This window comes from Brachionichthys hirsutus, unplaced genomic scaffold (assembly GCF_040956055.1).
Source record: "Brachionichthys hirsutus isolate HB-005 unplaced genomic scaffold, CSIRO-AGI_Bhir_v1 contig_739, whole genome shotgun sequence".
Classification (NCBI taxonomy): domain Eukaryota; kingdom Metazoa; phylum Chordata; class Actinopteri; order Lophiiformes; family Brachionichthyidae; genus Brachionichthys; species Brachionichthys hirsutus.
The window spans coordinates 50,960-74,743 of NW_027180490.1; the positions used below are offsets into that span (position 1 = coordinate 50,960).

The following is a 23,784-nucleotide window of genomic DNA, read 5'->3' on the forward strand; positions in this document are numbered from 1 at the left end:
CAGCGCTGGCCTTCTCTGTCCACTCTGCTTCCATGGCTGTTGCTGAGAAACAAAGTAGAAGTCATCCCGGGGCTCAGAGAGAGGAGAAGGAGCTTTTAGAACAGCAACAGCACCATAACTCATTGTGTGTCCAAAAGACAAGCGGCTGGGGGTCGTTCAGTGGAGGGTAGTCAGTGTGTGTGCGTGCACAGAGTTGCTTGTAAGGAAGAAAGTATTGCTCGAGCCTGGAGGAAGATGTGATGCTCCCTACATGATGGCACAAGAGTCACAAGATCACAAGCTATGGATTCTTTATGCAGTTTTGATCTCTGTAGCTGGAGGTGAGAGGTTTGATTTTTGATTTTTAGATCATATCAATGCTTTATTTTGGGACAATCTGTTTGTTGCTCCTCTTTCCGAGAGGCGAGGTTTCAGGGTTAACCGCAGCAGCTCTGGAGGGAGAGTCAACAATTTGCGTGAAAAATTGTATCCATCAAATTATACATACACTTTTTATATCTAGAGTTGAGTTCTACATTAGTTGAGTCCACCTCTTATCGTAAGGTCAGTGAGGACTGTGAACGTTCTCAGTCGTCCAGGTCTTTGTAGATCTCTGTTCCTCTCGAGGATGAGAGACGAGTTTTCTTGATACTTTTTTTCTTAGCTCCGGTTGACTTTATTCAACAGGAAGACCAATCGGGACTTAAGTGCGATATAATATGTTGGTTTTCTTTCTTTCTTGGGTTCATAATTTACAGATTCTTCAGCTATAAGCTATAAATTACAGTTTATATGTCTTTAACTGCTTTAGCAGAATTGCTATGACAGAAAGAAGCGGCAATCTTAAATGATGCTAGGAGTTAAGAGCGAATTTATGTTTGCAGCAGACACACAATCCCAAGAAGCAGAATGCACTTTGGCTTTCAACCCATTAATTAAAAGATGGGGACATTTTCATATATGATATGACTTTGCAAATAACCAGTAACACAAATACAAGTACATTTACTCAAGTCTAAAATAAAAGAATTAACCACGCACAAACCATTTGCTTATTAAATCTCTATATATCTTAGTATTATATTAATGCACAGTAAATAATATCTGCGCTGTGGTAAGCTGTTCCTTTTTTTAATAAAGATTTTTGCAAAGATCATAACAGTTTTATAGCTACTCCAATGCATCCGTAGGAATCATCCAATAGCAGTAACACAAATCTTTATTTGGAAATAAAAAAGAGCTTTTAGCTGAAAATTGTTCTGTTTATCAGAGGATATTCGGTGTCCAAAAGGCGGTCAGATCCACCTGGGCAGCTGGCGATGCTATTGGCTCTCTGAAAAGACGTCATCATGGCCTGAGGCAGAAGATTTATGCAGAGAAACTCCAGGAGGAGAGCTGGCATCTTCAGATAGCGAGGAGCTACAAAGTTTCATCCACTACTCCTTTCCAGTGTGAGTTTAGACAGCAGTCTTTAAAACGTATCCTTCAGTGTTGCTTTGCATGCTAACATCTATTAATACGCCTTTCCTCTTTTCATGTTGATTTAGAAAGAACACTGCGTGGGTGTGGCTGAAGGGGTCAAAGGACGGAGGAGGGTCTGAACCGGTTGGGGAACCAGTACGGCCTGAATGGGGGGCCGAAAGCCACGAGGGTCTGGGGGTTTGCCCACAGATGGAACTGGGGACGCTGGGACGCTGGAGGAAGGCTCATTGTGCTGGACGTCACATCTTCCTCTGTGAAAAAGAGGTTTCTGGTGAGACAGGAAGGCAGTGGCCACATGAATATTAAACATTCCTCACAGTTTTGACAGACCAGGAGCCTCATGTATCAAGAAAAAAAATCCAAACCATGGTATGCACAAATCGAAGCACTTTTCCTTCATACATCCCAATCAACGTGGGATCGAGCGCACATGTTGGACGCCAAGTCACTAACTTTAACCTGACTAGTAGTGATGCTGTGAAGACGGGACAGTGTTTGGGGGCGCGACACGGTACCAACTTGAATGAATGAATATCTTGACGCTCCGATGACATTAGGAACACACACTCTCTTCTCATTGGACCATTTACAATGTCTTCCAGTAGAACCACGGCGGCCATTGTTGGTCTGTGTTTTCAGCTCCACTTTGCTTTTCTATCCTCTCCTGTAGCTGCAGACAGCTGGGTGCGTTCATTGCTCCTCGGTGTTCATTGTTCATGTTTCTCTGATGTGTATTTGACATTTATTTAATAGAACAGTTCCCAGCATCACCTCTAAGTGTCGCCAAAGAGCCAACAGCTGTAGGAACGTGCGTACGCCAGCCATGAAGTTGGCGTGAGGCAGCGCACATTTTCACGGTCATTTCACTCTTGATCCATCTGAACTTTGACGTGAGAACGTTCGTACGGCAGGTTTTTGTGCATTGATACATGAGGCCTCTGGTAAACATCTCTTCATGCAGAGTCTTTACCAACTCTGGAGTTTTACCTGACCGGACTGGCTCTCTTGACTGGTGTCTACGCTCAGACCCAGATTCACCCCAGTCCCAAGATCCCAGACATCGGACAACTCAGAGTGGAGGTCAGTCAGGTGTTGTGTTAAAATAGTCAATAATAATGACAAGCATTTCTGTTTCTTTAAGCCTTTAACATCAATTATGGATGGTTGCGTCTCCCTTAGTCGTTATGTTCACCGGCGTTCATTAGTTTGATAGTAAAATCTCAAAAACACTCTTTATTCATGGACAAGTTCGGCAGGCCAGATTAAAAAGCCCAGCGGGCCGTAGTTTGCCCGTTCCTGCTTAAGTGGTAAAGAGTGATTAGAGTGAGATCAGAATTGGTGACACATTCTGATCCTCTTTTGACACACAGATGCTGCTGTTCCCTGGAATGTGGTTCAGTCACGCAGGTCAGTTGGTATCAGTAGAACTGGTGGTCCAGCCCAGCGCAGTGTCCTCTCTGGCCCGTGTCCAAATCCTCCGACCCTACTGCAGCCCCGACCACCACCTCATACCTCCAGGTACACTGCAAAGGTTGCTGTGAAAGCTTTCTGAAATCTCTTGTTGGTTCCGCACAGGAGGAAACAATCTCTTTGCTCCCCAGGTTGCAGTTCTCTGATCAATCCATTCAGCTGCTGCTCGGCAGTCCCTCTGTGTAACACCACAGGGGGCTGCAGACTGGGACAGTACTGGTGCCCCTTACTGGAGGCCTGTGTCCACAACAGCAGCCCCTGCAGCCCCTACGACTCTGCAGCAGCAGGCCGCGGCTTTGCTTTACCTCCCAGATACAAGGCAGTTCCACCCTTCTACCACCTGGTGGCAGATTTGCCTCTGAGCATAAACCCAGGCTCAGAGCTTGAAACTATAAGTGTAGGTTGACCATTGTTTCATGTTCCCTGCATCCATTATGAAGCTGGAATGCAAATCAATTTAAAGTAAGTCTTCTGTGTTTCCTTTTGATAGCTGCTTCTTCCGGATCGAGCCATCACGGTGTTCCCTGACGACATAGTGGCTTTACAGCACACTCGCAAATCTGGAACGTTCCTGCATTGTCTGACCGGTGACGCCGTTATAAATTCCCCTTGGCAGCAGAGTTACCTGTCCCTTATGGGGGCAGAGTGGGGAGGCTGGTGGGAGGGAGGCCTCACCTTTGTGCCCCAGGATGGCCAGTGGGTGGATGAGGTGGTGTGTGATCTGAAGATGCTGTATATGGACAATCAAAGAGGTACAGCGTATGATGGAAACTTTGGCTTCACCCCACAAGAGACAACCACCCCTCCAGATAGCCTGCCCCTGACAAATGACCCTGCTGGTCTACAAACGACATCTGGGCTTGACGTCATCCACCCCATGCCAGATGAAAAGAACCAGATTCATGTACAAATCAATGTCGCGACACTCATTGTCATCAGGGTCCTGTCTGGCCAGAAAGCCAGGAGCTTTTGGTCTGGCCCGGTTCGTCAGAGAGAGGTTCCCTTCTTTCCTTTTTGCCCTGACGAGGTGACTCAGTCTTGGCCAGGCTGTGAGAGAGACTCCCATGAGTACTGGTTCTCCTCTGTAACTCTGGTGATGCCTTCAGTGGGGTCAGAAATGCTGAACATCAGTGTGACGGATGCAGTGAGGTTTCAGAGCACGATTCTGAGGGTTTTTGGCTATGAGGCAGTGACGGAGCTTCGTGTCGAGCCTCATGGGTGCCCAAGGATGCTCGTAGAAACTCCGCAGGTGAGAATTCAGACATTATGTCATCATAATGTCTGAATATAGAACACAAGCACAGCTTATTTGGACAAATGTTTTTTAGATACCACGATAACACTGTGGCCAATACTTGCTTTATAAATAAAACCATTGGTGTGAGACTTCATTGAGGTAAATACACAACATATGAATGTTGACTTTTTTGTTATTGTGAGCACAAATTGTTCAGAGCCCTATATAATCACTTCCAGTGCTAACAGTCTCAGAATTAATGAATTTACTTTTTATTTCTATTACTTCAGTGGTATCCTGTTGATTTATTTTTACCTTGAAGTCTTTTACAGCCAAAGTGGAGCGTGGGTCGTCTGTAAAATTCACATGGGCAATTGACAACCTGGACAAGTTTTACCATGAAGGGGAATCTTACACCATCGTTTTCAAGAGGCCTGCTGAGTATAAGCTCAAGGTATGTATATTTGAGTCTTTTATTTTTATTTAGCATCTCTTAAATTATTACTGCTCATAGAAATAGAAATTAAGTTCAATGATTCCATCGAGGAAACACTCAACCAGCGTGATCAGTCATGTGGCTTCATCGCTCAGTCAGAGAACCATATCTGTCATTATCTCGTTAACCTTGTTCTAGGTAACGGCTTCCAACCCTGTGAGCTCCCAGAGCCAGCAGATCCTCCTGACGGCTGCTGAAATGACCCCAATAACTGAGCCAGACTTCCTGTTGGTCAGGAATGTTGTAGCAATAGATGCTGCACACCTCTATACCATCAAGGTCAAAGTGGACATCTCCCTGCCGTTGACCTTCAGGTAAAAGCCAAAGTCCTCAGAAAACCAAATCATCACATTGGCATACAATACCCTTCAATTGTGCCTAATTATTGAGATATACTTTTATGCTTTTTTATTATTGTAACGATATTATATTTCCATGTGGCATATGTTGTGTAGATGGGATTTTGGGGATGGCAGTAGCCAAGTGGTCCACACTCAGTCTGCCCCATGTCAGGCGATGGAATGGTTAATGGAGGCAGAAGAAAAGCGGATTTACGTCCAGGACTCAGTGAATTACATGTATTCCATTCCAGGTAAGCAAAAACTCCCAAACTTATTGGTGCTCTAAAATGTATTTGCATTTTTTACAATGGCTCAAATGTTTTGTTGAAGTGAGAACACTTTACTTCCCCAAGTTTGTTCACATCTTTGAACTGTTTTGGTTTCACGGCCTTCTTTGTTGTTTTTTACGTCCTTACAGTTTATTTTATTTTATAAAAGGGAATGCTGTCACCCAATATTATACAATGTATAAACCGGTTTCTATTTACTTGTGTGTTTTTTTTATGCAGATGACTATACACTTCATGTCCAAGTCTCCAACCAATACAACAACACTGGCTCTTCCATTAAGATAAGGGTTCGCCCTGAATTACATCACCTCCGTGTTTCCTCTTCCCCTCCTACGCCCCTTGTCAATCACACACTACTCCTAGAAGCTTTCACAGAACCTTCTAACTATGTTATCCACACATGGGACTTCGGTGATGGCTCCGAAGTTATCCGAGACACCCTCGGTAAAGTCGGCCATGCTTTTGAATCTGCTGGTACTTATAATATCACAGTTTGTGCAAACAATACCCTCACAGTTCTGACCACATGGATCATGGTGGAAGTTATCGAGAAGATATCTGGAATAACAGTTCACTGCAGTGGACCCGTTGAGCTACACTCGGCTGCAGTTTTCAGTGCTGCTGTGACCACCGGGAATAATCTTGTTTGGAATTTTGACTTTGGTGATGGATGCCTGCAGGAAAACCTCACAGATGGTTCAATCACTCATATCTATAAGTCACCAGGGAATTATACAGTAGACGTAACTGCCTGGAATTCTGCCAGCCAAGCTCATCAGTCTATCAGTGTGGAAGTCTACAGATTGACTGTGAGCGCAGTTCTTCCGACAGGATGCGTCATGAGTGGAAGAGACGTGGAGCTTACTGCTTTGGTGAATGGAAACGTATCAACTCTGGATTTCCATTGGTTGCTGGGCGATGGCTCTCCTCTGACTTTGGCGAGGGGACAAGCCACAGCCATGCACAAATTTAAAAGCCATGGAACCTTTCATCTTAGTTTGACTGTGTTTAGTTCTCCTACATATGTCTCATTTAACACAAGCATCTGTGTCGAAACAGCAATAATAAACCTGACAGTGCGTGCATCCCAGGAAGTGGTGGCGGTGGGAGACGAGGTATGCCTCAGCGCGATAGTTTCCCCTAGACACATGACGGGTTACGAGTTGGAGTGGATTAGTAGCTGTTCTAGTTTTACTACCAGAACAGAAAATCGTCCAAAGTGCTTTGTCTTTAAGAATGAAGGAATTGAAGAGGTGTCCGTAACAGCAAGTAACAATGTCAGCAGCCAAACAGCCAGAGTTAGAATCAGCATTCAAACCCCAGTCAGTAAGCTTTCTGTGGGCTATGGTAGTCAAAGTGACACACTGATGCTAAACACACTAGCAACATTTTGGGTTGCCAGTTGCGTTGGCAGCAATGTGACAGTGCTGTGGGACTTTGGAGATGGTTCGCCGGTGGAGCAGAACCAAAATGTTTCGCACATCTTTACCTCCGCGGGCCAGTTCACGGTCACCGCCACAGCAGCTAATGCCATTAGCCGTGGCTCTGTGCCCCTTAAGGTGAATGTTTTATCTCCTGTTTCAGATCTCTTACTTCACACCAATCAGCCATATTCTGCAGTCGGAGAAGAAACTCTTATCTCAGCAAGCAGCAGTGCTATCAGCAACACCACTTACTACTGGACTGCAGATGGTGCTGCCTCAACCAAACAAGGGACCGCACAGTTCAGGTTTACCTTTCTCAATCCAGGAATACATCAAGTGAGGGTTGTAGCGCAGACTTTTGCTGGCAAAAAGGAGGCAGCTGTTTTAATTGAGGTCTTTGAAAGATTGGAGGGTCTTCAGATTGAAAGTCAGAGCGTCACTAACATGAAATACGTACCGACCCAAGAAGAGTTGCGGTTTGTCGCATCGCTTGTTAAGGGTTCCAATGCCACGTATCATTGGCTCGCTATAAAGAGTGGCACAAACCAACAAATTACAGGTGAGGGTGAGATTTTTAGTTTGCTTGCTGAAATTCCTGGTGGGATTTCTGTTCATCTGACAGCATCGAACAAGTTGGGTGAGACTACCAGCAGAGCATCTTTAGTCGCAGTTCAGCGAGTAACCAGTGCAAACATAACAACACAATCAAACACTGTGGAATTGGGCCGAGCAGTAAATATTTCTGTTTCTGTTATTGCTGGGACAGACCTACACTACTTTTGGTATGTCAAAGCTGACCTTTCACCCCTGCAGACAAATGAGCCCTTTCTTCGCCACACTTTTACAAGTTTGGGACATTGTCTTGTTAGAGTTTCAGTTCAGAATGTCCTCGGCCACAGCAATGTCACTAAAGACTTTAATGTACAGGAGAAGGTTCAAGGGGTGGACTTCCAAATTGAGGGGAAGACCCATCCATTTTACATTGCCACAGGTGATGTTGTTCCACTCCATGGGATCATTTCGAAGGGTAGCGACCTGAAATGGTTCTGGAAAATAAGCGGAATTGAAGCTAAACCTTTTAAGGTCACAGAGCAAAACATGATCTACTCCTTTCCATATGCAGGCATCTATCAGGTGTCTCTGAATGTCTCTAATGGGTTAAACTGGCAGATGGTTTCACACAGTGTTGCAGTCCAGGATGCAATCAGGGATCTAACGCTGACTATCTCTAAGCACTCTCTATGCACAGGGGAACAGGTCAGTTTTAGTCCAACAATCTCAAGTGGAAGCAACGGAAGCTTTGTAATAGTATTTAGAAACAAGGACTGGGTTTATAGTCAGGCTCTTCTTGATGGACATTTCAGTACAGCAAACCTTCTAACAGGGACACACCTCGTCACACTGAAAGCGTGGAACCAGGTTAGCACTGCAGAGATCTCTTCAACGGTTGTCGTGTCTGAGAAGATTCAAGGTTTGCAGCTTGTAAACTGCTGTTCTGCTGCTCTCGAGGCTCTGAAAGAAGTCAAGTTCAAGGCGGAAATTCGAAATGGACTTCCCGTAAACTACACCTGGATCATCCATGCGGGGGAGTTTGAGCCCACAAGGCTCCTGGGACAAGAAGTCGTCTATGTGCCACCACGGAGCGGTCAATTGTCCGTTAGTGTGACAGCCACAAACGGAGTCTGCTCCGAGACACAAAACGGTTCTGTGACGGTCGAATGGCCTGTCAAGAGGGTCAAGCTTGTCTGTCACTCTGAAAGAACATTTGTTGGACATGCTGTCATGTTTTCTGCTCAAGTAAATGGAGGAAGTAACCTCGGACTCTTCTGGGACTTTGGGGACTCCACTGAAGTACTAATGACGGACTTAAGCACAATCAGTCATACTTATAATTTCCCTGGGAAATACAGACTTATGGTGAAAGTTCTCAACAGTGTCAGCCACGTGTCTACCCAGCTGTACTTGGATGTGGAGGAGCTCCAGTGTTCCAGTCCTCAAGCTTTCCTAATCCAGAGCCCGTCTACTATCTTCAGGTCTCGACCCAGTTTCTTCGAAACAAACATTGACAATAATTGCTCTGCTTACAAAACCGTGTATTTATGGGAAATACTGAAAGAACCCAGTTGTACTAATGCCAACTCCAGGTTCTTGGCCAATAAAGTCAGTCTTAGAAGTCAGGTTGATGTAGCTTCACCTTATCTCTTAATCCCAAAGCATTCCCTCGACATCGGACGGTACTGCCTGGTATTCACTGTATTCCTGCGGGGGACCCCGCTGCTTGTCCAGCAAAAGACAACCTTCACTGTTGTCCACTCGCAGCTGGTAGCTTTCATCAGAGGAGGCTCCCACAGAACGTGGCCAAGCTTTACCAACCTCATCCTGGATGGATCTGCCTCCCACGATCCAGATATGGATCCAGGAACGGAAGATGCACTGCAGTACCACTGGGCCCTAACGACACCGGTAAAGGTTTCCCGCAAATTATATCAATTCTAATTGGTCTGATGGCTCAATTTGAGATGAAAAGCAAACAAACAAGTCAAATATTTGGTTAGAATCCATTCATTCTATAATGTATCCACTCTATTCCATTAGATTTATGTTTCCGTTATTACGTTTTCACCAGTGTCTGGGCGTTTGCGTTTTCAGAACTCCACCAGGAATGATATTGTGGATCAGCCCGTTGGTGATAACCGCAGTAGACTGGCTATCCTCGGCACAAGGCTGCAGCCTGACACCGTCTATGTTTTCACTCTCACTGTCCACAAAGCAAGGAGGACGCCTGTCTCTGTCAGCCAGACTGTGAGTATTACTGCTAATATCACTCCATCTCACACGTTAGCAAGTTTTAAATCTTCAAAATGGATTTTCACAGCCTTTTTATTTTGCCAGCTCTTCGTTAAAAATATATAAATGAATATACGCAGTAGCTTTGCCAGTAAATTGTTTTAGATTATCACAGGGGATGTTTATAACAGGCACATTAATGCAATTTCTTATCACACATACTTTTGCCTCTTATTTTAGGTGACCATGTGTGAAGCTACTCTGCTTCCTGTGACTGTGGAATGTGTGTCCTGCGCCACCCTGTCGTCCCCTCACGCCGTGAGTTACGGCGCCCCCATCGTCCTCGCCGGACAATGCGAGCATTGTGACAGCAATGCTCAGGTAACAACTTCGATATTAACACTCACCTTGCACACAACTGTCATAACTGTTTTGTGAGAAAGTGTGCAAAATAGTGGTTTCAAAAAGAAGCTGCAAATATTGAAGGTATAGAGTCATAGAATAAAGCAAAACCTTTCTTTAAGCAACTATTAATTTGTGATTGGACAGTGTGATCTATTTTCAATTCCAGCAAAGCTTATTTAACTACATAAATACAATGATTTATTATTTGCCACAAACTATATATGATATTAATTTACACACAAACAATGGGACAATCGGTAAAATTACCGTATGTTTCATCTATATGGCTTCTCATAGTACAAATGGGGTGCTGAGGACCAGGACGGCATAGGCCTCGACCTTAACGGGGCCCCCATCTCCACAGGGAGCAACTCGCCACGCCTTATTGTCCGTCCAGGTGTCCTACAGGCCGGCCAGAGTCACACCTTCACTCTCAATGTGTCCCGGCATGATGGAAAGCAGTGGGGCAGCGCCAGTCTGGCAATACGACCTATTAGTCGGCCACACGGAGGCGTGTGCGATCTCAGTGCACAGTCAGATACACATCTGCTTAATTCAGTCGTCACCTACAACTGCTCGGGTAATGCTGTGGCGTTTGTCGAAGTCGTATGAAATCTTATTTGAATGTAGGATTAGAAATACATTATACGTATATTTCGACGGCGGGAATGTGGCAAGTCCTTTTCTTTGATGAGCCAAAAGAGCCGATGTGTTTTCTTTTTCAGGCTGGCAAGATGGTGAAGACGGGACGTCTCAGTTGATCTACACCCTACAGGTAGCACCATGCCACGCTGTTGGCGTGACGTGCCCCCTGCTCACTCTGTATAGGTAAATACAGGACTCGACATACAAATACTAACAGATAAAGAAGTGCTGTCGTGCCCTTTGTGTAAAAAAAACATGAATGAAAAACTACGAACTGAATTTCCTTTCTGTCAAAATGGCAGTTGTGCTTTAATTCTTCATTTATGTCCTTAGGGGCGCTCGTTCAACATTTGGCAGCCTGGTTCCATTGGGGAGTCCCGGTCAGGACAGAAATATGACAGTTATCACCATTATATTGTTGGTTGAAAACCATCCTGAGGCAAAGGTCGTTGCTTTGAACAGGTAACGGTGGGCATGATGGACTGTTTGCTTATTTCTACCCCCTTGAAAACTGACTAGGCAATCATATTGAAATATTGCATTTTTTTGGGCCGGTTTTGTGAAAATAAATCTCCAGTATCTCCCTTTCATGCATTTATAGACTTTAGATTGTTCCATCTGTGTCTTTTTCAAACACTTTATATTTTTTGCATACATTTTGGTTCTATTTCTTTGGGGAATGCAGATGGTTGTAGAATGGGCTCCATATTCAGGGCTTGGCTTTGAGCTATTTTTATTTCTTGAAATAACTTGAGCCCCATTATATGCTTTCACATACCTTTATGTTTCAATGAAACGTAAGATAAATAATTCAGGCTATGATATGGTCAGCTCAAATGTCTTGTTTGTTGTTGCATGATAGTACTGACATGAGTCTTGTTTTCTTCTGCCTGCAGAACATTACCAGTTAAAAGTCCTGTGAGGGATGAAGTTACCAGGCTCAGAGAAAAGACCCAGACTGAGTTGTGGACTTTAGTCCAACATGGCAACCCTCAAGAGATTGTCCCTTATTCCATTGCCCTCATCAGCCATCTGAATCAGGTAGTATACGCGCATTGTATCTCATTTGCTAGTGTGTAAAATGACACTTTACACTAAATACAACAAATTTAATTTTGAGCATAGTGCATGTGTCAAACTGGATAGGTGGGATTTGTCGAGAATGTGGACTCATGAGTTTGAGCCCGTCTGCAGATGGAGCTGGAACAGACAGCCGAGGAGCTCAAGGACAGAAGAGAGATCCGGAAGAAGGTGACCGAAGCGCTCGTCTCTCTGCCTGTGTCCTCCATGGTGGACGTTGAGCAGATTAGCTCGGCATTGTTGCAGTCTACTGTAAGTAGTCATCTAGTTTCAGGGAACATAACTTCCTACTTCTCACGTCATCTTTGACCTTTAAACAAACAAACAAATCTAATAATACCCCTATCTGCTTTCCTAAGGCTGTTCCGAGGGAACTGCTATGTGAACACTGCCAGGACAAGGTTTTGGAAACGGTGGGGAAGATGATCCATGTCATGGAGGAACAGCTGAGTCCTGGTGCTTTGCTGGCTGTCGAAACAGGAAGGAACATTCTGAACATCATAGGTGCTGGTCGACCACCGGCTCATATTTACCGTGAACTTTACATAACAGGTGAATGAATAATGACATTTGTGTTTCCAGGCAGCATTCTGGCTGCTGTGTCAGAGACCCTCAGTGCTTCCAGGTCTCACCCAGCCTCCTCAATCACGACGCAGTCAGATTCCACAACTGCTGTGTCAGCCCTGGGCCACACGGGGGCCCTGGTGCGCTGTCTGATAAGAGCTCATGTTCCCAGCGAGGTGCCGCTTTCGCTGTCTACTCCTTACATTAATACTGTGGGTTTCCATGGAGACCCCTCCAACCTCCTCTGCACTCATCAGTCCAACCAAAACCATCAGGCCTCATCAGCAGGTGAATCAGAGAGGTCTCACCCGTGTCACTTTCTTATCCCCGCTTCCCTGACCAGTCGTCTGAAGAGTCAGAGGTCCGAGGTCCTGCAGGTGCTATTTGATATGGATGCAGATTTGGGAGGCCACCCTCTGCTGATGGCAGCTGACCCACCAATTTCCACCGCTCTAGTTGCCATGGAGCTCACTACACCTCAGGGGGAACCCATACACATCCAGAACCTAGATCACGAGCAGGCCGTAGAGGTCAACCTGCCCATCAAGCACCCAGTGGGGCTGGACGATGAGAGTGGAGATGGATTAAGTGGGAGCAGCACCTGTCTTACGGTAACTCTGCCCAGTGACGGACGGTTGAACTTCACAGTCAAACCAGTGGATGGACTTGATAAAGAGGCGGGCTTATACATCTCCTTCAACTTCAGCCTGGACTCAGGTACAGTAGATCTTATTAACTTACTCTGTACCTGTCCTGCTTTTTAGTGATCTAAAACACTGAGATTATGCTAATAACAATATTTATTTTTATTTATGCATTATGCACTTGCTGTTCTAATTTCACCATGGTAACAACACGATCCCATTTATCTGTATGTACTCTCTGTCTTATCCTGTAATGTAATAATTGTAATACAATTCAAAGGAAGATGTTCTTGTTGTTGTGCCTCAGTAGCTACAGTGCCTTTAAACATTTACATACATTTTTTTGTATGTAAGACACAGTGATGGTGAGAGCTGTGGAAGGTTTGAAAGCTATCAGAGTGATAGTTAGTTTACCATGCAGCGTTTGTGTAGCTATGAATTAGTCTCACTGTATATCTGTGAGTTTCTGCACGACTTCTAAATGCAAAGTGCTGCTCTCAAGCTGCGTCCTGCATACCTAGGAGCTCCTCCAAAGAGTCTTGGACATGTCAAGATAGAAGTGAGCTCTGCAGCGCCACAGGCTAATGCCTCCACGGATTCCCTCGTGAGAGAGTGGGCTCTCAGCCTCTCAGCTCGGAACACCTCCACGATGGATGCCATCTTCCTGTCACCACTGTGAGTTGCAGCTGTGTTCCATACGTCCGCGTTTTATTCAATTTATCATTCTGACGAATAAAGAAATGCTTCAAAATCTGTTTGTTCCTCTCCATACCAGCTTAAACGGGACCGACCGGCCTCTCGCTGTCAGCTTGTCCTCGTGTCTGGTCGATGGTGGCCCAGTCCATGTGTCGGTGTGCGTGTTCAGCTCTCTGTGCCGGTACTTCAGCGTGAAAGAGGCTCGCTGGAGCAGTGAGGGTCTGCAGCCACTGGAGGGCAGCACGCTCCACGGAGCCCGCTGCCTCACTCGGCACCTCACCCTGTTTGGAGCCAGCATGTTTGTTCATCCTGGGGCTGTGCTTCTGCTGCCACCAGTACATAACAAATGAGCACATTTATACATATTATTTTATATGAATAATGCATCTATATCTGAATGATTTTTCAAGAACATGTTCTGCGATTAGAAAATAAGGACATTCATCAATGCCTCCATGCTTCTGTTCTCTTCTCAGTCAGCCGGTCCTGTGCGTAATATGGTGGTGGCAATCGTGTGTGCCGTGTTTGCTCTGATCCACCTGCTGCTGGGGCTTATCGCATGTAAACTGGACCACTTGGACGGCCTGAGACTGAGCCAGGTTCCCCTGTGTGGACGACCGGGGCTGTATCACTACAGAGTGCTGGTGAAAACGGGCCGGAGGCAAGGAGCAGGTCGGCCAAGGATAAGACAAGAGTGTAGACATAAAAAATGAAGAAAGGATTTATTTATTTATGAAACCTCCAGCTGTAAATGATGATCAATGTTTCGGTGTATCCTACCAGGCACCACAGCACATGTTGGCATGAGTCTGTATGGCGTGAACAAGAGCGGGTCTCGTCATCTGCAGAGGGACGGAGCCTTTCAGCGAGGCAACCTGGACCAGTTTCACGTGGAGACGGCCGGCAACCTGGGAGAGATTTGGAAAATTCGCATCTGGCACAATAACACAGGTTCAAGAACGCTGTATGAAATCTTTCAAGTACAAATGTATATAAAAAGCAATATTTGGGTTGAAGCCATTTGTTACACAGACTTGTTGCCAACTTTAATTTGTTTTGCTTTCCACAACTGATTCAATGATCAAGAGTCTGTTTAATATCACATTCAAAAACACGAACCTTGAGGAACTCAAACATTTGGGTATTTCTATTATAGTTGTCATTCCAAGATTGTTTTGGTGGGTTAGCAGAAATCATTTGAAGTGAGAATTTACATAATGACAGATTTTCCCATTTCATATGATCGCATCACACTAGCTTATAAATTTAGTAAGCCAGAACCCTTCAAACACTGTCGTATTGGTCTCCGCAAGTAAAGTGGAAGTAACCTCAACTTGTCACAAGCTCCTGTGGGATAGGACATTTTAAATAATACTAACTCGTGTCATTTAGATTAACATTAAAATCCTTCAGATAAAACATTTAGTTTCATTGTCCTAATTAAATAAACCAATTTTAGGGCCTTTAAGAGTTAAAGAAAAACAAAAACAGCATATCTGCTCTCTATATTTCTAAGCATCCTTATGTGTATGTAGGTCTGGACCCGTCCTGGTACGTTCAGCACGTGGTGGTTTGGGACCAGCAGACGGACCACATGTTCTTTTTCCTGCTGGAGGACTGGCTTTCCGTGGAGAATCCAAAGAACGGCACAGTGGAAAAGGAAGTTCTTGCTTCATGTAAGCTCATAAGTAACATAAGTGACACAGAAAGGACACGTTTACGTCTCCATACCTCTACATTTAACATTCAAAAAGAACGAGCTGTTGCATTTTTCTTAAAAAGTGAACGTAAACTTATACAATTTTGCATTGTCTTTTCAAGCTTAATTTTTTTTTCATTTCTCAAGGTTAGAGAACAAAGTTATTCCATTTTCGTGGTTTAAATAATTCATCAAACATGGCCGAATCTCAAATACGTGAACTCGGGACGTTTTTTCCTGATGATTTCGTCCAAACGTTCATCTCTCTCCTTGCCAGGTCCTGATGAGCTTTGTCAGTTCCGTCGCGTCTTTGCTTCTCAGCTGATGTTTGGGTTGGTTGAGCACCACCTGTGGGTGTCGCTGTGGGAGCGCCCTGCCCACAGTCGCTTCACCAGGGGTCAGCGAGTGATGTGCAGTGCCCTCACTTTAAACCTCTACCTTGCCCTGGGAGCTCTGTGGTATGGGGCTATTGGCATGGAGGGCCAGAGGTGGGATGATTTTAGGCTTCAGCATAATATCCAAAATAATAATAATTTGTCCTTCTGGTCATTAAAAAAAATCAAACTTCCATCATTTTAGTCAACACATATTTTTTTCTTGATTTTCTATAAATAAATCTTGTAGTAAATTATCCAGCGTTCACAATCTGACACTGATTCGTCTCCCATCAGTGGAGCCGTATCGGCCTGGATGCTGGTTAACCTGGAGACAGTTGCCGTGGGAATGACTCTTGCAGCGCTGGTGTTTCCTCTCCAGTGTTTCCTCTGCTTCCTCTTTCGGAAAGCTAACAGTCAGGTAAACCGAGACGGTGTGAAGCCCCTTTAGTGAAACATGTCACTGGCCAAAAACCAGACGCTCGTGTTGAGTCATTTAGATACGACTTCCTTTAGATAGGCTACCGTGGCTATTTCCACAAGGTGGATAGTTCGCGGTGGCTTGTTCTATCGTGCCTTCGGTGTTTTGCTGATTAGATGTCATTAGAGTGATGTGTTGGACGCACGTCCAATCTTTGCTTGTCAAACAGTCTTATCTCGGTACGGGAACAAGTGAGTGTTTCCATTTCCTTCTAATTGCTCAGGCGGCAGGTGTGTGTTTCTGTGTGTTCACACACAGGTGGCTGTGGACGTTCCGGCTCCTCCTCCTGTTTGCCACTCCGTGGAGATGGATGTGTGTGTTGGCCAATCGGAGCGCTCTGGCAATCATTCCCTGTCCCTGTCGGACTCCTCCAGCTCAGTCCGGGACAGTCCTTCTTCTGTGAGAGCACACACGACATAAATCACTCCTATTGCTCCTGTCTCCCTAAGTTAACTTCTGTTCTCTGCAGCGACTAGAAAGCAAAGCGATTGACTCCAGTATTCTGGATTTTTGGGCTGCGTCTGGATTGGCTCCTCATGCAGATGTCGCATGTCAAGAGGAGGGTGTGAGGGTATGGCCGTCCTGTGACAGCCTCATCAATCTTTCGGGAGGTCAATGCCTCATCAACGCAGCCCCAGTCCCTAATTCATGCAAGTCCGGCCCTGCTCCGGGCCCAGTGCGCCAACTGAGGAGAAAAAAAGCCTTGTTGCAGCTTTGTCTGGCCTCACCCTCCTCAACAGGCTCCCCTAGCGCACTCCTCTCTCCCTGTCGCATGCAGGCTGCTTCAAAAAACGCTTCCAGTCGTCACCAGAACCGTGTTAGGCAAGACCACAAGGGCCACAAGCACAACCTGACAACAATCCTGACTCTGTCCGGTGAGAAAATGTTCAGCTCAACGTGGAAATTCAAATACACTACCTGAAATATTCTCAGCCCTCGTTGAAAGGAAATTACAGTACATTACACCGTGATGCTCAAAATGTTGGATGCATATGATGCGTTTCTGCACTGACGGTGAATTTTTGGCTCTCCAGAGGAGGATCTGCTCATGTCTATAGCAGCAGCGAAAGAGGACGCACCGGACACTACCAGCGGCAACTCGGACAGCGGTCGAGATTCTCCTAAAGCCAGCTCCTCGATCTCAAGCAGGTGAGCTTCTGTGAAACATTCTAAATTGTTTGCAATGTGTGACTGTGCTGCTTTGAATGATCCCCTGTGATTCTCAGCAGAAGCACCTCCTGCAGCAGCTGGACGGAGCAGAGCGACGAGAAGTCCCTGGAGGAGCTACGGTCCCGCTCCCAGCCCGATGAGGCAAGACTCAGCAAGTGTCCCTCTGTGCTATCCGTAGACTCGGTGGCCAGCACCTTCCTGCCATGCCCTTCCTTTGACTCCAGCCGCTCCTCCTCAGCCACACGTATAGGTACTAGACCCCCCCCCCCCCCCCCCCCCCATATTACAGTTGCAATGAAGCTACAATAAAAGCGTTGAAGCTATTCACCCATCACTTTAAAAATAACAATTAATACACTTTAGATTTTTTTAAAGATATTAAATGAATCTGTGATGAACTGGCGGCTTGTCCAGGGTGTGCCCCACTTCTTGTCCGTAGATTACTTATACAAATAACTTTTTAAACCAAGACTTAGTGCTGCAGCTTCGATATGTGGATGCATTGAAATTGTAATCTGAATTTATATATCATATTTATTACTGTACTTGTACTTGAGCTCCTGTAAACCCCATTGTAATAACCCCAGGCTACATTTACATTCAATCCACTAAACCATGGGGTAAAAACATGGAGTAAATACTGAGTACTAGCTTTTTCTTGTATTTGGTGTCTTCCTCTCAACGTTAGGAGTCGCCCGGAGTCAGCCTGGCCGGCAGCTCCCTCCCTGGACCGTGCGTGTGATCTACCCACTGGCGGCCATGTTGCTGGGAGCCTGTCTGACTGTAGTCGGACTCTACGGGAGCTTCCTCCCCAGAGCGGCGGTCCTCATGCTGCTGATATCGTCTCTCTCTGCCTTTCTCACCTCCACTCTGCTGCTGGAGCCTCTCAAGGTCGACTGAGACAATGAGTCATTTTTTAAAATTTAGTCTTTTATTTAGTCTATCAATGCGATTACTTGTCCAAAAGATATATACAAGAAATAGTCATCAGACAACACAATGACAGCCAATAAAGATTTAAATATCTCCTCATATATACAGTTGCTAAAGGATATTAAGAACAAGCATAAAAATCAATGAAATCGATGAGGTATAGAGAAATATATTGTTTTGTTACTGCTTTAAAAATGACTTCATGCATTGACTGGAGAATAAACCTCCACTAAGACCCAACAGTTCCTTTTAAATCAGTTTAAGCCTTAGCCAAAATCAAAGTCAGAACTGTAAGCATAATTAATTGATTGCTCGTCTGATGGATCTGGATTTTAATTCAGATCTGAATGCTCTCACTCATAGATACCAACCCAATTAATATGCCCGATTATTTCCGATATGCTTGGTCCTTTATGGCCATAAAGAAATGTTAAAATGGTTTAATGTGAAAAAAGGTCCTGAATCTCGATATTTGATCCTCGCCAAAATGTACCGTAATGGTGCCTATTCTGGCCCGAGACCCAAATGCATGTTTGTTTTGTGCTTTTTAGTTTTTTCTTCACAATAAGAGCTCTGCCTCCCTGAATTTATAAATCGCATTTAAAAATGTTGCATCTCCATGTTTGCGTAGTTGAGTGTTCTCCTGTGGTACTTACTTGTATTTGTCTCCTTCAGGTGTTTGTGCAGGCCTTAATATGCACAGCACTATGGAGGCCCGTGGACCCAGAGGTGGACGACCAGCTGGCCCAGGACGCCACTGTCGTGAGGACATTTGGCGAGCAAGGCAAAAATGTCCGTCCACCATGTGGCTACGGGCTGCTGCAGGCTGTAGTGGAGGCCCGCAAAGTCCGGGCTCTGCGTTCGCTTATGAGGGTGAGAATAACAACATCAACTTCTGTCAGTTTCCTTGATGTATTTTCCTGTGTGGAATGACTTCTCCGTGTTTTCTGCAGCACTGCGTGTGCCAGCTGTTATTCGTACTGCTGCTGCTGATGGTAAACTATCACGACAGTGTCGAGCAGAGTCAAGGCAGGCTGCTGCACTCTGCTGTCAAACAGCGCCTTCACACGGCGCCCATGGGGGTCCAAAACCTCACCTCGCTCAGAGAGTAAGGACACCACTCATCCTCCTTCGTGCCCGAACAGCCCAGTGTAACTAAAGCAGACTCTGGAGAGAAATCCCGAAGCATTAATCCCGCTTGTTCCACCACACACATGTCGTTACCTCTGCCGAGGAGGTTATGTAATCACCGGCGTTTGTCTCTCTGTCTGTCTGATAGCAAGATATTTCAAAAAGGTTCTGGATAGATCTGGATGAAATCTGATGATCCAGGAGAGATCCTGGATTCTGGATCACTTTGAAATTTTCGTGAACATTGCAGTCATGTAGGGTGGGGGTCTCTATAAGCTCCATGAATATGTGGAATTATAACATCATGGTGCAGCAAACATATTTTAAAATAATGCAAAAAGGAAGAGAAAAATAGGAACCATATTAAAGTATAAGCATGGAAACAAACCTAACAAAATGTCATGACTGCAACATCTGTGCATCAATCTGATTGGTTAAAGCCTTACATAGAAACACATTTACATTCAATAAGGAATTTATCTCCCTCGTCCAGCTGGTCCGATGCAGAGCAGTGGCTCAGCCGTGTCTTGGTACCACACCTGCACCAAAGCCCAACATTAGGCCTTGTTGGACTCCCCCGGCTGCGGTACACACAAACTGTCCATCCTGAAACGAGCATCTTCCTGGGAGACGGAGCTGCAGCGACACACCAGCGCCTGACTGACCTGCACATGGCAGACTGGAGCAAACAGCAGTAAGTGACTGTGTGTTAGACGCCTCCATTCTTCCTTGTTGATCGGAAGGCAGGAAATAATGAGGTGTCTTGCACGGGCGAATTGTTCTACAATAAAGACTAAGATATCGAGGTGATATATTGAATTTTAGAAATTACAAATTCAGTTTGTATTCTTTATGAAACAGAATGCTGCAGTGCTTTACGGACATTCATTTTTAATTCGATGCCTCATTTCATTTTTTTCCATATGTGTTTTTAATTCCATTTATATCCCAGGTTTCAAACTATTTCTATTGACTTCACACACTACCACGGAGAGTCTGCTTTATTCTTGTGCGTGTCCGTGCAACTGCGGTGGGTCCAGACAGAGAGAGTCACCCCCTTTCTCTCCATGCTTCCCCTTCACATCCCTTCGTCCTTCCCGGGACTGGATCTGCAGGTGGCGCTGACGGTAACAACCACGAATCCTTTGAACAGTAGCAGTTAATATGCTTGCTCGAGCAATGAATGTGATTCGTTTAAATGTTAAAATCGACTCTCTTTACGCGATAGATCCTTCTTTTCATCTCTGTTCTCCTGATCGTGTTTGGAGAATTGTGGTCAATGGCGACTGAGCGCTCCCAGTATCTTGGTCAATTCCGACATTGGTTCCAGCTTCTCCTGGCCTTCTTGACTCTGGCAACGGTTATTCTGCAGATCTGCTTTCTGTCCCAGGCCGCAGCTTGTGTTTCCATGGTAAGAAAAAAAAATAACACTGGCTTAATGTTAGGTGGGTTTAAATCTGCCTGGGGCTTTTATGTAGGGAGTTTGCGTGGTCTCCCAGCGTCTCCGTGAATTCTCTCCAGGTTCTCTAGCTTCCTCCCACCATGCAAAAAAAAGTAACATGGAGTATTTAGTGACTTTAAATTGCACATAAGCACGAATGTGAGTGTGCCGGGTTATTTTTCTTTCATGTGACCCTGTGCTAAACATACCAGGATGCACCCTAGCAGGCGTTCTGATTGTCTTAGTACCTTAGTCTTCAGTACCTACTGCAGTTTGTTTGTGTCTGTGCCATTCAGCTCCGATCCCACCCAGACACCAGTGCCCACTTCCACAGAGCGGCCCTCCTGGCACAGAGGAGCTCCCAGTGTGCAGCCGTTCTGCTCACTCTGCTGGCTCTAAAGGTCAATTCAAGCTCTGGTTCATAATAAACAGATTTTAATTTTAAATTTTTTTAAACGTGAGCTGATTTCATTCGCGCGCACGTGTGTGTGTGTGTGTGTATGTGTGTGTGTGTGTTTCAGTTGCTGAGAACCTTCAACTTAGTTCGCAGGTGGGTCGTTTTAGGTCGAGTGCTGCAGAGAGCTTGGAGGGAGCTGGCGGCCCTGACTGTGATGCTGCTGCTGCTGCTGCTGCTCTGCACTCACCTTGGAAACATGGTATGAGGAGAAAGATCAGACGTATAGAACAATCCTACTATTGTGTATGTATTGATGTAAAAACGTATTTGATAAGGCTCTGCCTTTGTTCCAGCTCTTCTCTCGCTCAGTGGAAGGTTTCCTGTCGTTACGTCAGACAGGTGTCTCAGTGATGTCGATGCTGAGTGGTCGAACCGCCCTCCGAAGACTGTGCATGGTCCATCCTTACCTGGGCCCTTTCTATGGGCTACTTCTGACGGGGGGATGTGTTTGGCTCTTGGCCAGGCTCTGTGGCGCTGTTCTTATCCATGCATACAGGTACACCATGTGCATGCATGCGTGTGTTACCAGTTCTGTTGCATTGGTATATATTCATATACGTTTCATGTAACCTGTACTTCAATCGCTGGGTGATGGGATACGTTTCTTCTTTCGGTTGGCACAGTAGCTCTGCTAACCTGATGATCTGGAAAAAGTCAAATCAAGTTTGACAAAGCAGAAAATCTTCTCAAAATGAATGCACAGATACTAATACACAAATAGTGCATCAGTGAAGATGAAGGAAACTTCACAGTGCTCATAAATCTGTAACTGCTTATCCTGTGTGGGTTTGTGAAGCTGGGGGTCACACTCACATGCACACCTTCAGTTGAGAGTAGCAATTCTGCAATATATTGCATGCGTTGGTGGTGGGTGCAAGCTGGAGAACCTGGAGGGAGCCCCTGCAAACACACGGAGAACAGGCAAACCCTCCACAAAAGGTCCCAGGTCCACAGGTGAATTTGAATCCTGGATCCGCTCGCTGTGAGGCAGCAGCGCTATCCACCGTAGCACCCGCTCACATTTCAACCGGACGAGTGAACACTTCTAAGTTGGGGTACTATATGAAATAAGGGTGGAACCAAAATGAGAGCATGAACTGACCAAACATTTTCATTTGAATGAAGTTAGTTTCATCCCAACTACTGCCATGTTTTAAAGGGCGGAGCAAACTGAGCTGCACCGTCCAGCCACTGAACCTCAAGACTATGAGATGGTGAAATTCTTTATCAAGAGACTCAAACTGTGGATGGGACTCACCAAAGCTAAAGAGGTACATACTGCATGTGTAGTGCTGCATGCCATTGGAAGACCAAAGCCAATGAGACAATTCCAAGTCAATCCTGGCTGCTGATTTCACACCTTTCCTTTCTAGTTCAGACACAGGGTGAAGTTTGAAGGAATGGACATCCCCCCTTCTTGGTCTTCACAGGAATCCTTCCTCTCCACTTTTCCTTCCCACTCTTCCGCAGTTTCATCTCCTCGCCCTCTGTCCTCGACGCTGTCTGTGAAATCTGAGGACTCGTCTGAGTCCGGCTTTGATGTCCAGCCCTCCCTGGACCGTCTTCTTCCGTGTGTCACCGCGCTGCTATCTCATTTTGATCAAGTCAATCAGATTATCGAGGGGATTTACACTCTGGAAATAAAGCTGGAAGAGGCTCAGACAAGACGAAAGGAGAGGCGGCTCAGCAACAAGGATAAAGATGCAACAAGCTTAGGGGAGCCAACAAAGCCAAAGGAACGGGAAGGAGAAGAAAGGGAATCAAAAGATGTTAGAAACAGGAAAACAAACCTTCTTTACCCAAAGCCACGAGTCTCCCTTCCATCATCATTTACTGTCACTCCTACCACGCTTTACTGCTCTCCTACATCAATTTGCATCGCTCCTCGTTCACGTCGCCCCCACTCAGAGTCAGAATCAGCGCCATTCCTGCGACAGGCATCCAGCCACAATAATGCTTGTGTGAAGCTTGTGTCTGGAATTCATGGTTTAAATCCTACAGGATCTCCTGCAGGCGGAAGGTTCCCCAGGAGACGAGCTTGGCATTCTGGGAGCTCGCATTCGGCTGATGCAGCTCAGAGGATCTCATTGACTCAAGGCGGACTTGCTGCTTCTGGTAACGCCAGCGAAAGTATTGCATTCGTTAACACCAGACCGATGAGTGTAGAAGGGGTAAGAAGGCATGTTAGCGGTGGCGTCCCTGTGAAGAGGAAGGCTTGGATCGCTGAAGGATCCGAGACCGAGCAAGACTAACCATGTATTTGTACATGGTTCCAAAGTCTATGAAAACAGACTGTGGAAGCCTGAATAGTGTTTTGTACATGGCAACAACGGCTGATAATATTTTGATGAAAATGTACTTTGTCTTTGCTGTAATAAGATATCAGGGGCTTGCGTCCACTCCTGACAATAACATCAGAAAATGGTTGGAAAGAACTGGAAAATGCATCTTATAGCAACAACACTGTTTTGTTTTTTAATGTGTGTGTACTTCAGATAGCACAGGATTACACGTTCCTGTATTTTAGTGGATATCTAAAAAGACCTTGATTTAAGAGT

At 45.4% G+C, this 23,784-nt stretch overlaps 1 protein-coding gene across 1 annotated transcript; it reads left to right on the top strand.

Moving 5' to 3' along the window:
• Nucleotides 1-235: 235 nt before the first annotated feature.
• LOC137915553 (polycystin-1-like) lies at nt 236-23,592 on the top strand. The gene is made up of 41 exons (XM_068758754.1): nt 236-320; nt 1,250-1,430; nt 1,527-1,732; nt 2,423-2,541; nt 2,832-2,979; nt 3,063-3,328; nt 3,422-4,180; nt 4,491-4,622; nt 4,833-4,978; nt 5,120-5,256; nt 5,515-9,182; nt 9,747-9,887; nt 10,209-10,491; nt 10,637-10,739; nt 10,890-11,018; nt 11,453-11,597; nt 11,751-11,888; nt 11,996-12,140; nt 12,219-12,917; nt 13,366-13,519; nt 13,710-13,875; nt 14,017-14,212; nt 14,324-14,491; nt 15,076-15,216; nt 15,517-15,727; nt 15,911-16,034; nt 16,353-16,493; nt 16,564-16,969; nt 17,129-17,243; nt 17,321-17,514; nt 17,953-18,155; nt 18,873-19,070; nt 19,151-19,305; nt 19,822-20,022; nt 20,281-20,455; nt 20,557-20,773; nt 20,982-20,998; nt 21,299-21,425; nt 21,536-21,722; nt 22,386-22,497; nt 22,600-23,592. The coding sequence occupies exons 1-41, from the start codon at nt 251-253 to the stop codon at nt 23,476-23,478; spliced, it is 12,102 nt and encodes a 4,033-aa protein (XP_068614855.1). The 5' UTR covers nt 236-250; the 3' UTR covers nt 23,479-23,592.
• Nucleotides 23,593-23,784: the final 192 nt, after the last annotated feature.

Bases quoted from the DNA above. Each gene is read 5' to 3' on its own strand.
- LOC137915553 (XM_068758754.1), top strand. From the start codon at position 251: ATGATGGCACAAGAGTCACAAGATCACAAGCTATGGATTCTTTATGCA. The intron at 2,980-3,062 runs GTACACTGCAAA...TTTGCTCCCCAG, and splicing joins CCACCACCTCATACCTCCAG to GTTGCAGTTCTCTGATCAAT. The intron at 17,244-17,320 runs GTGAGCTTCTGT...TGTGATTCTCAG, and splicing joins AGCTCCTCGATCTCAAGCAG to CAGAAGCACCTCCTGCAGCA.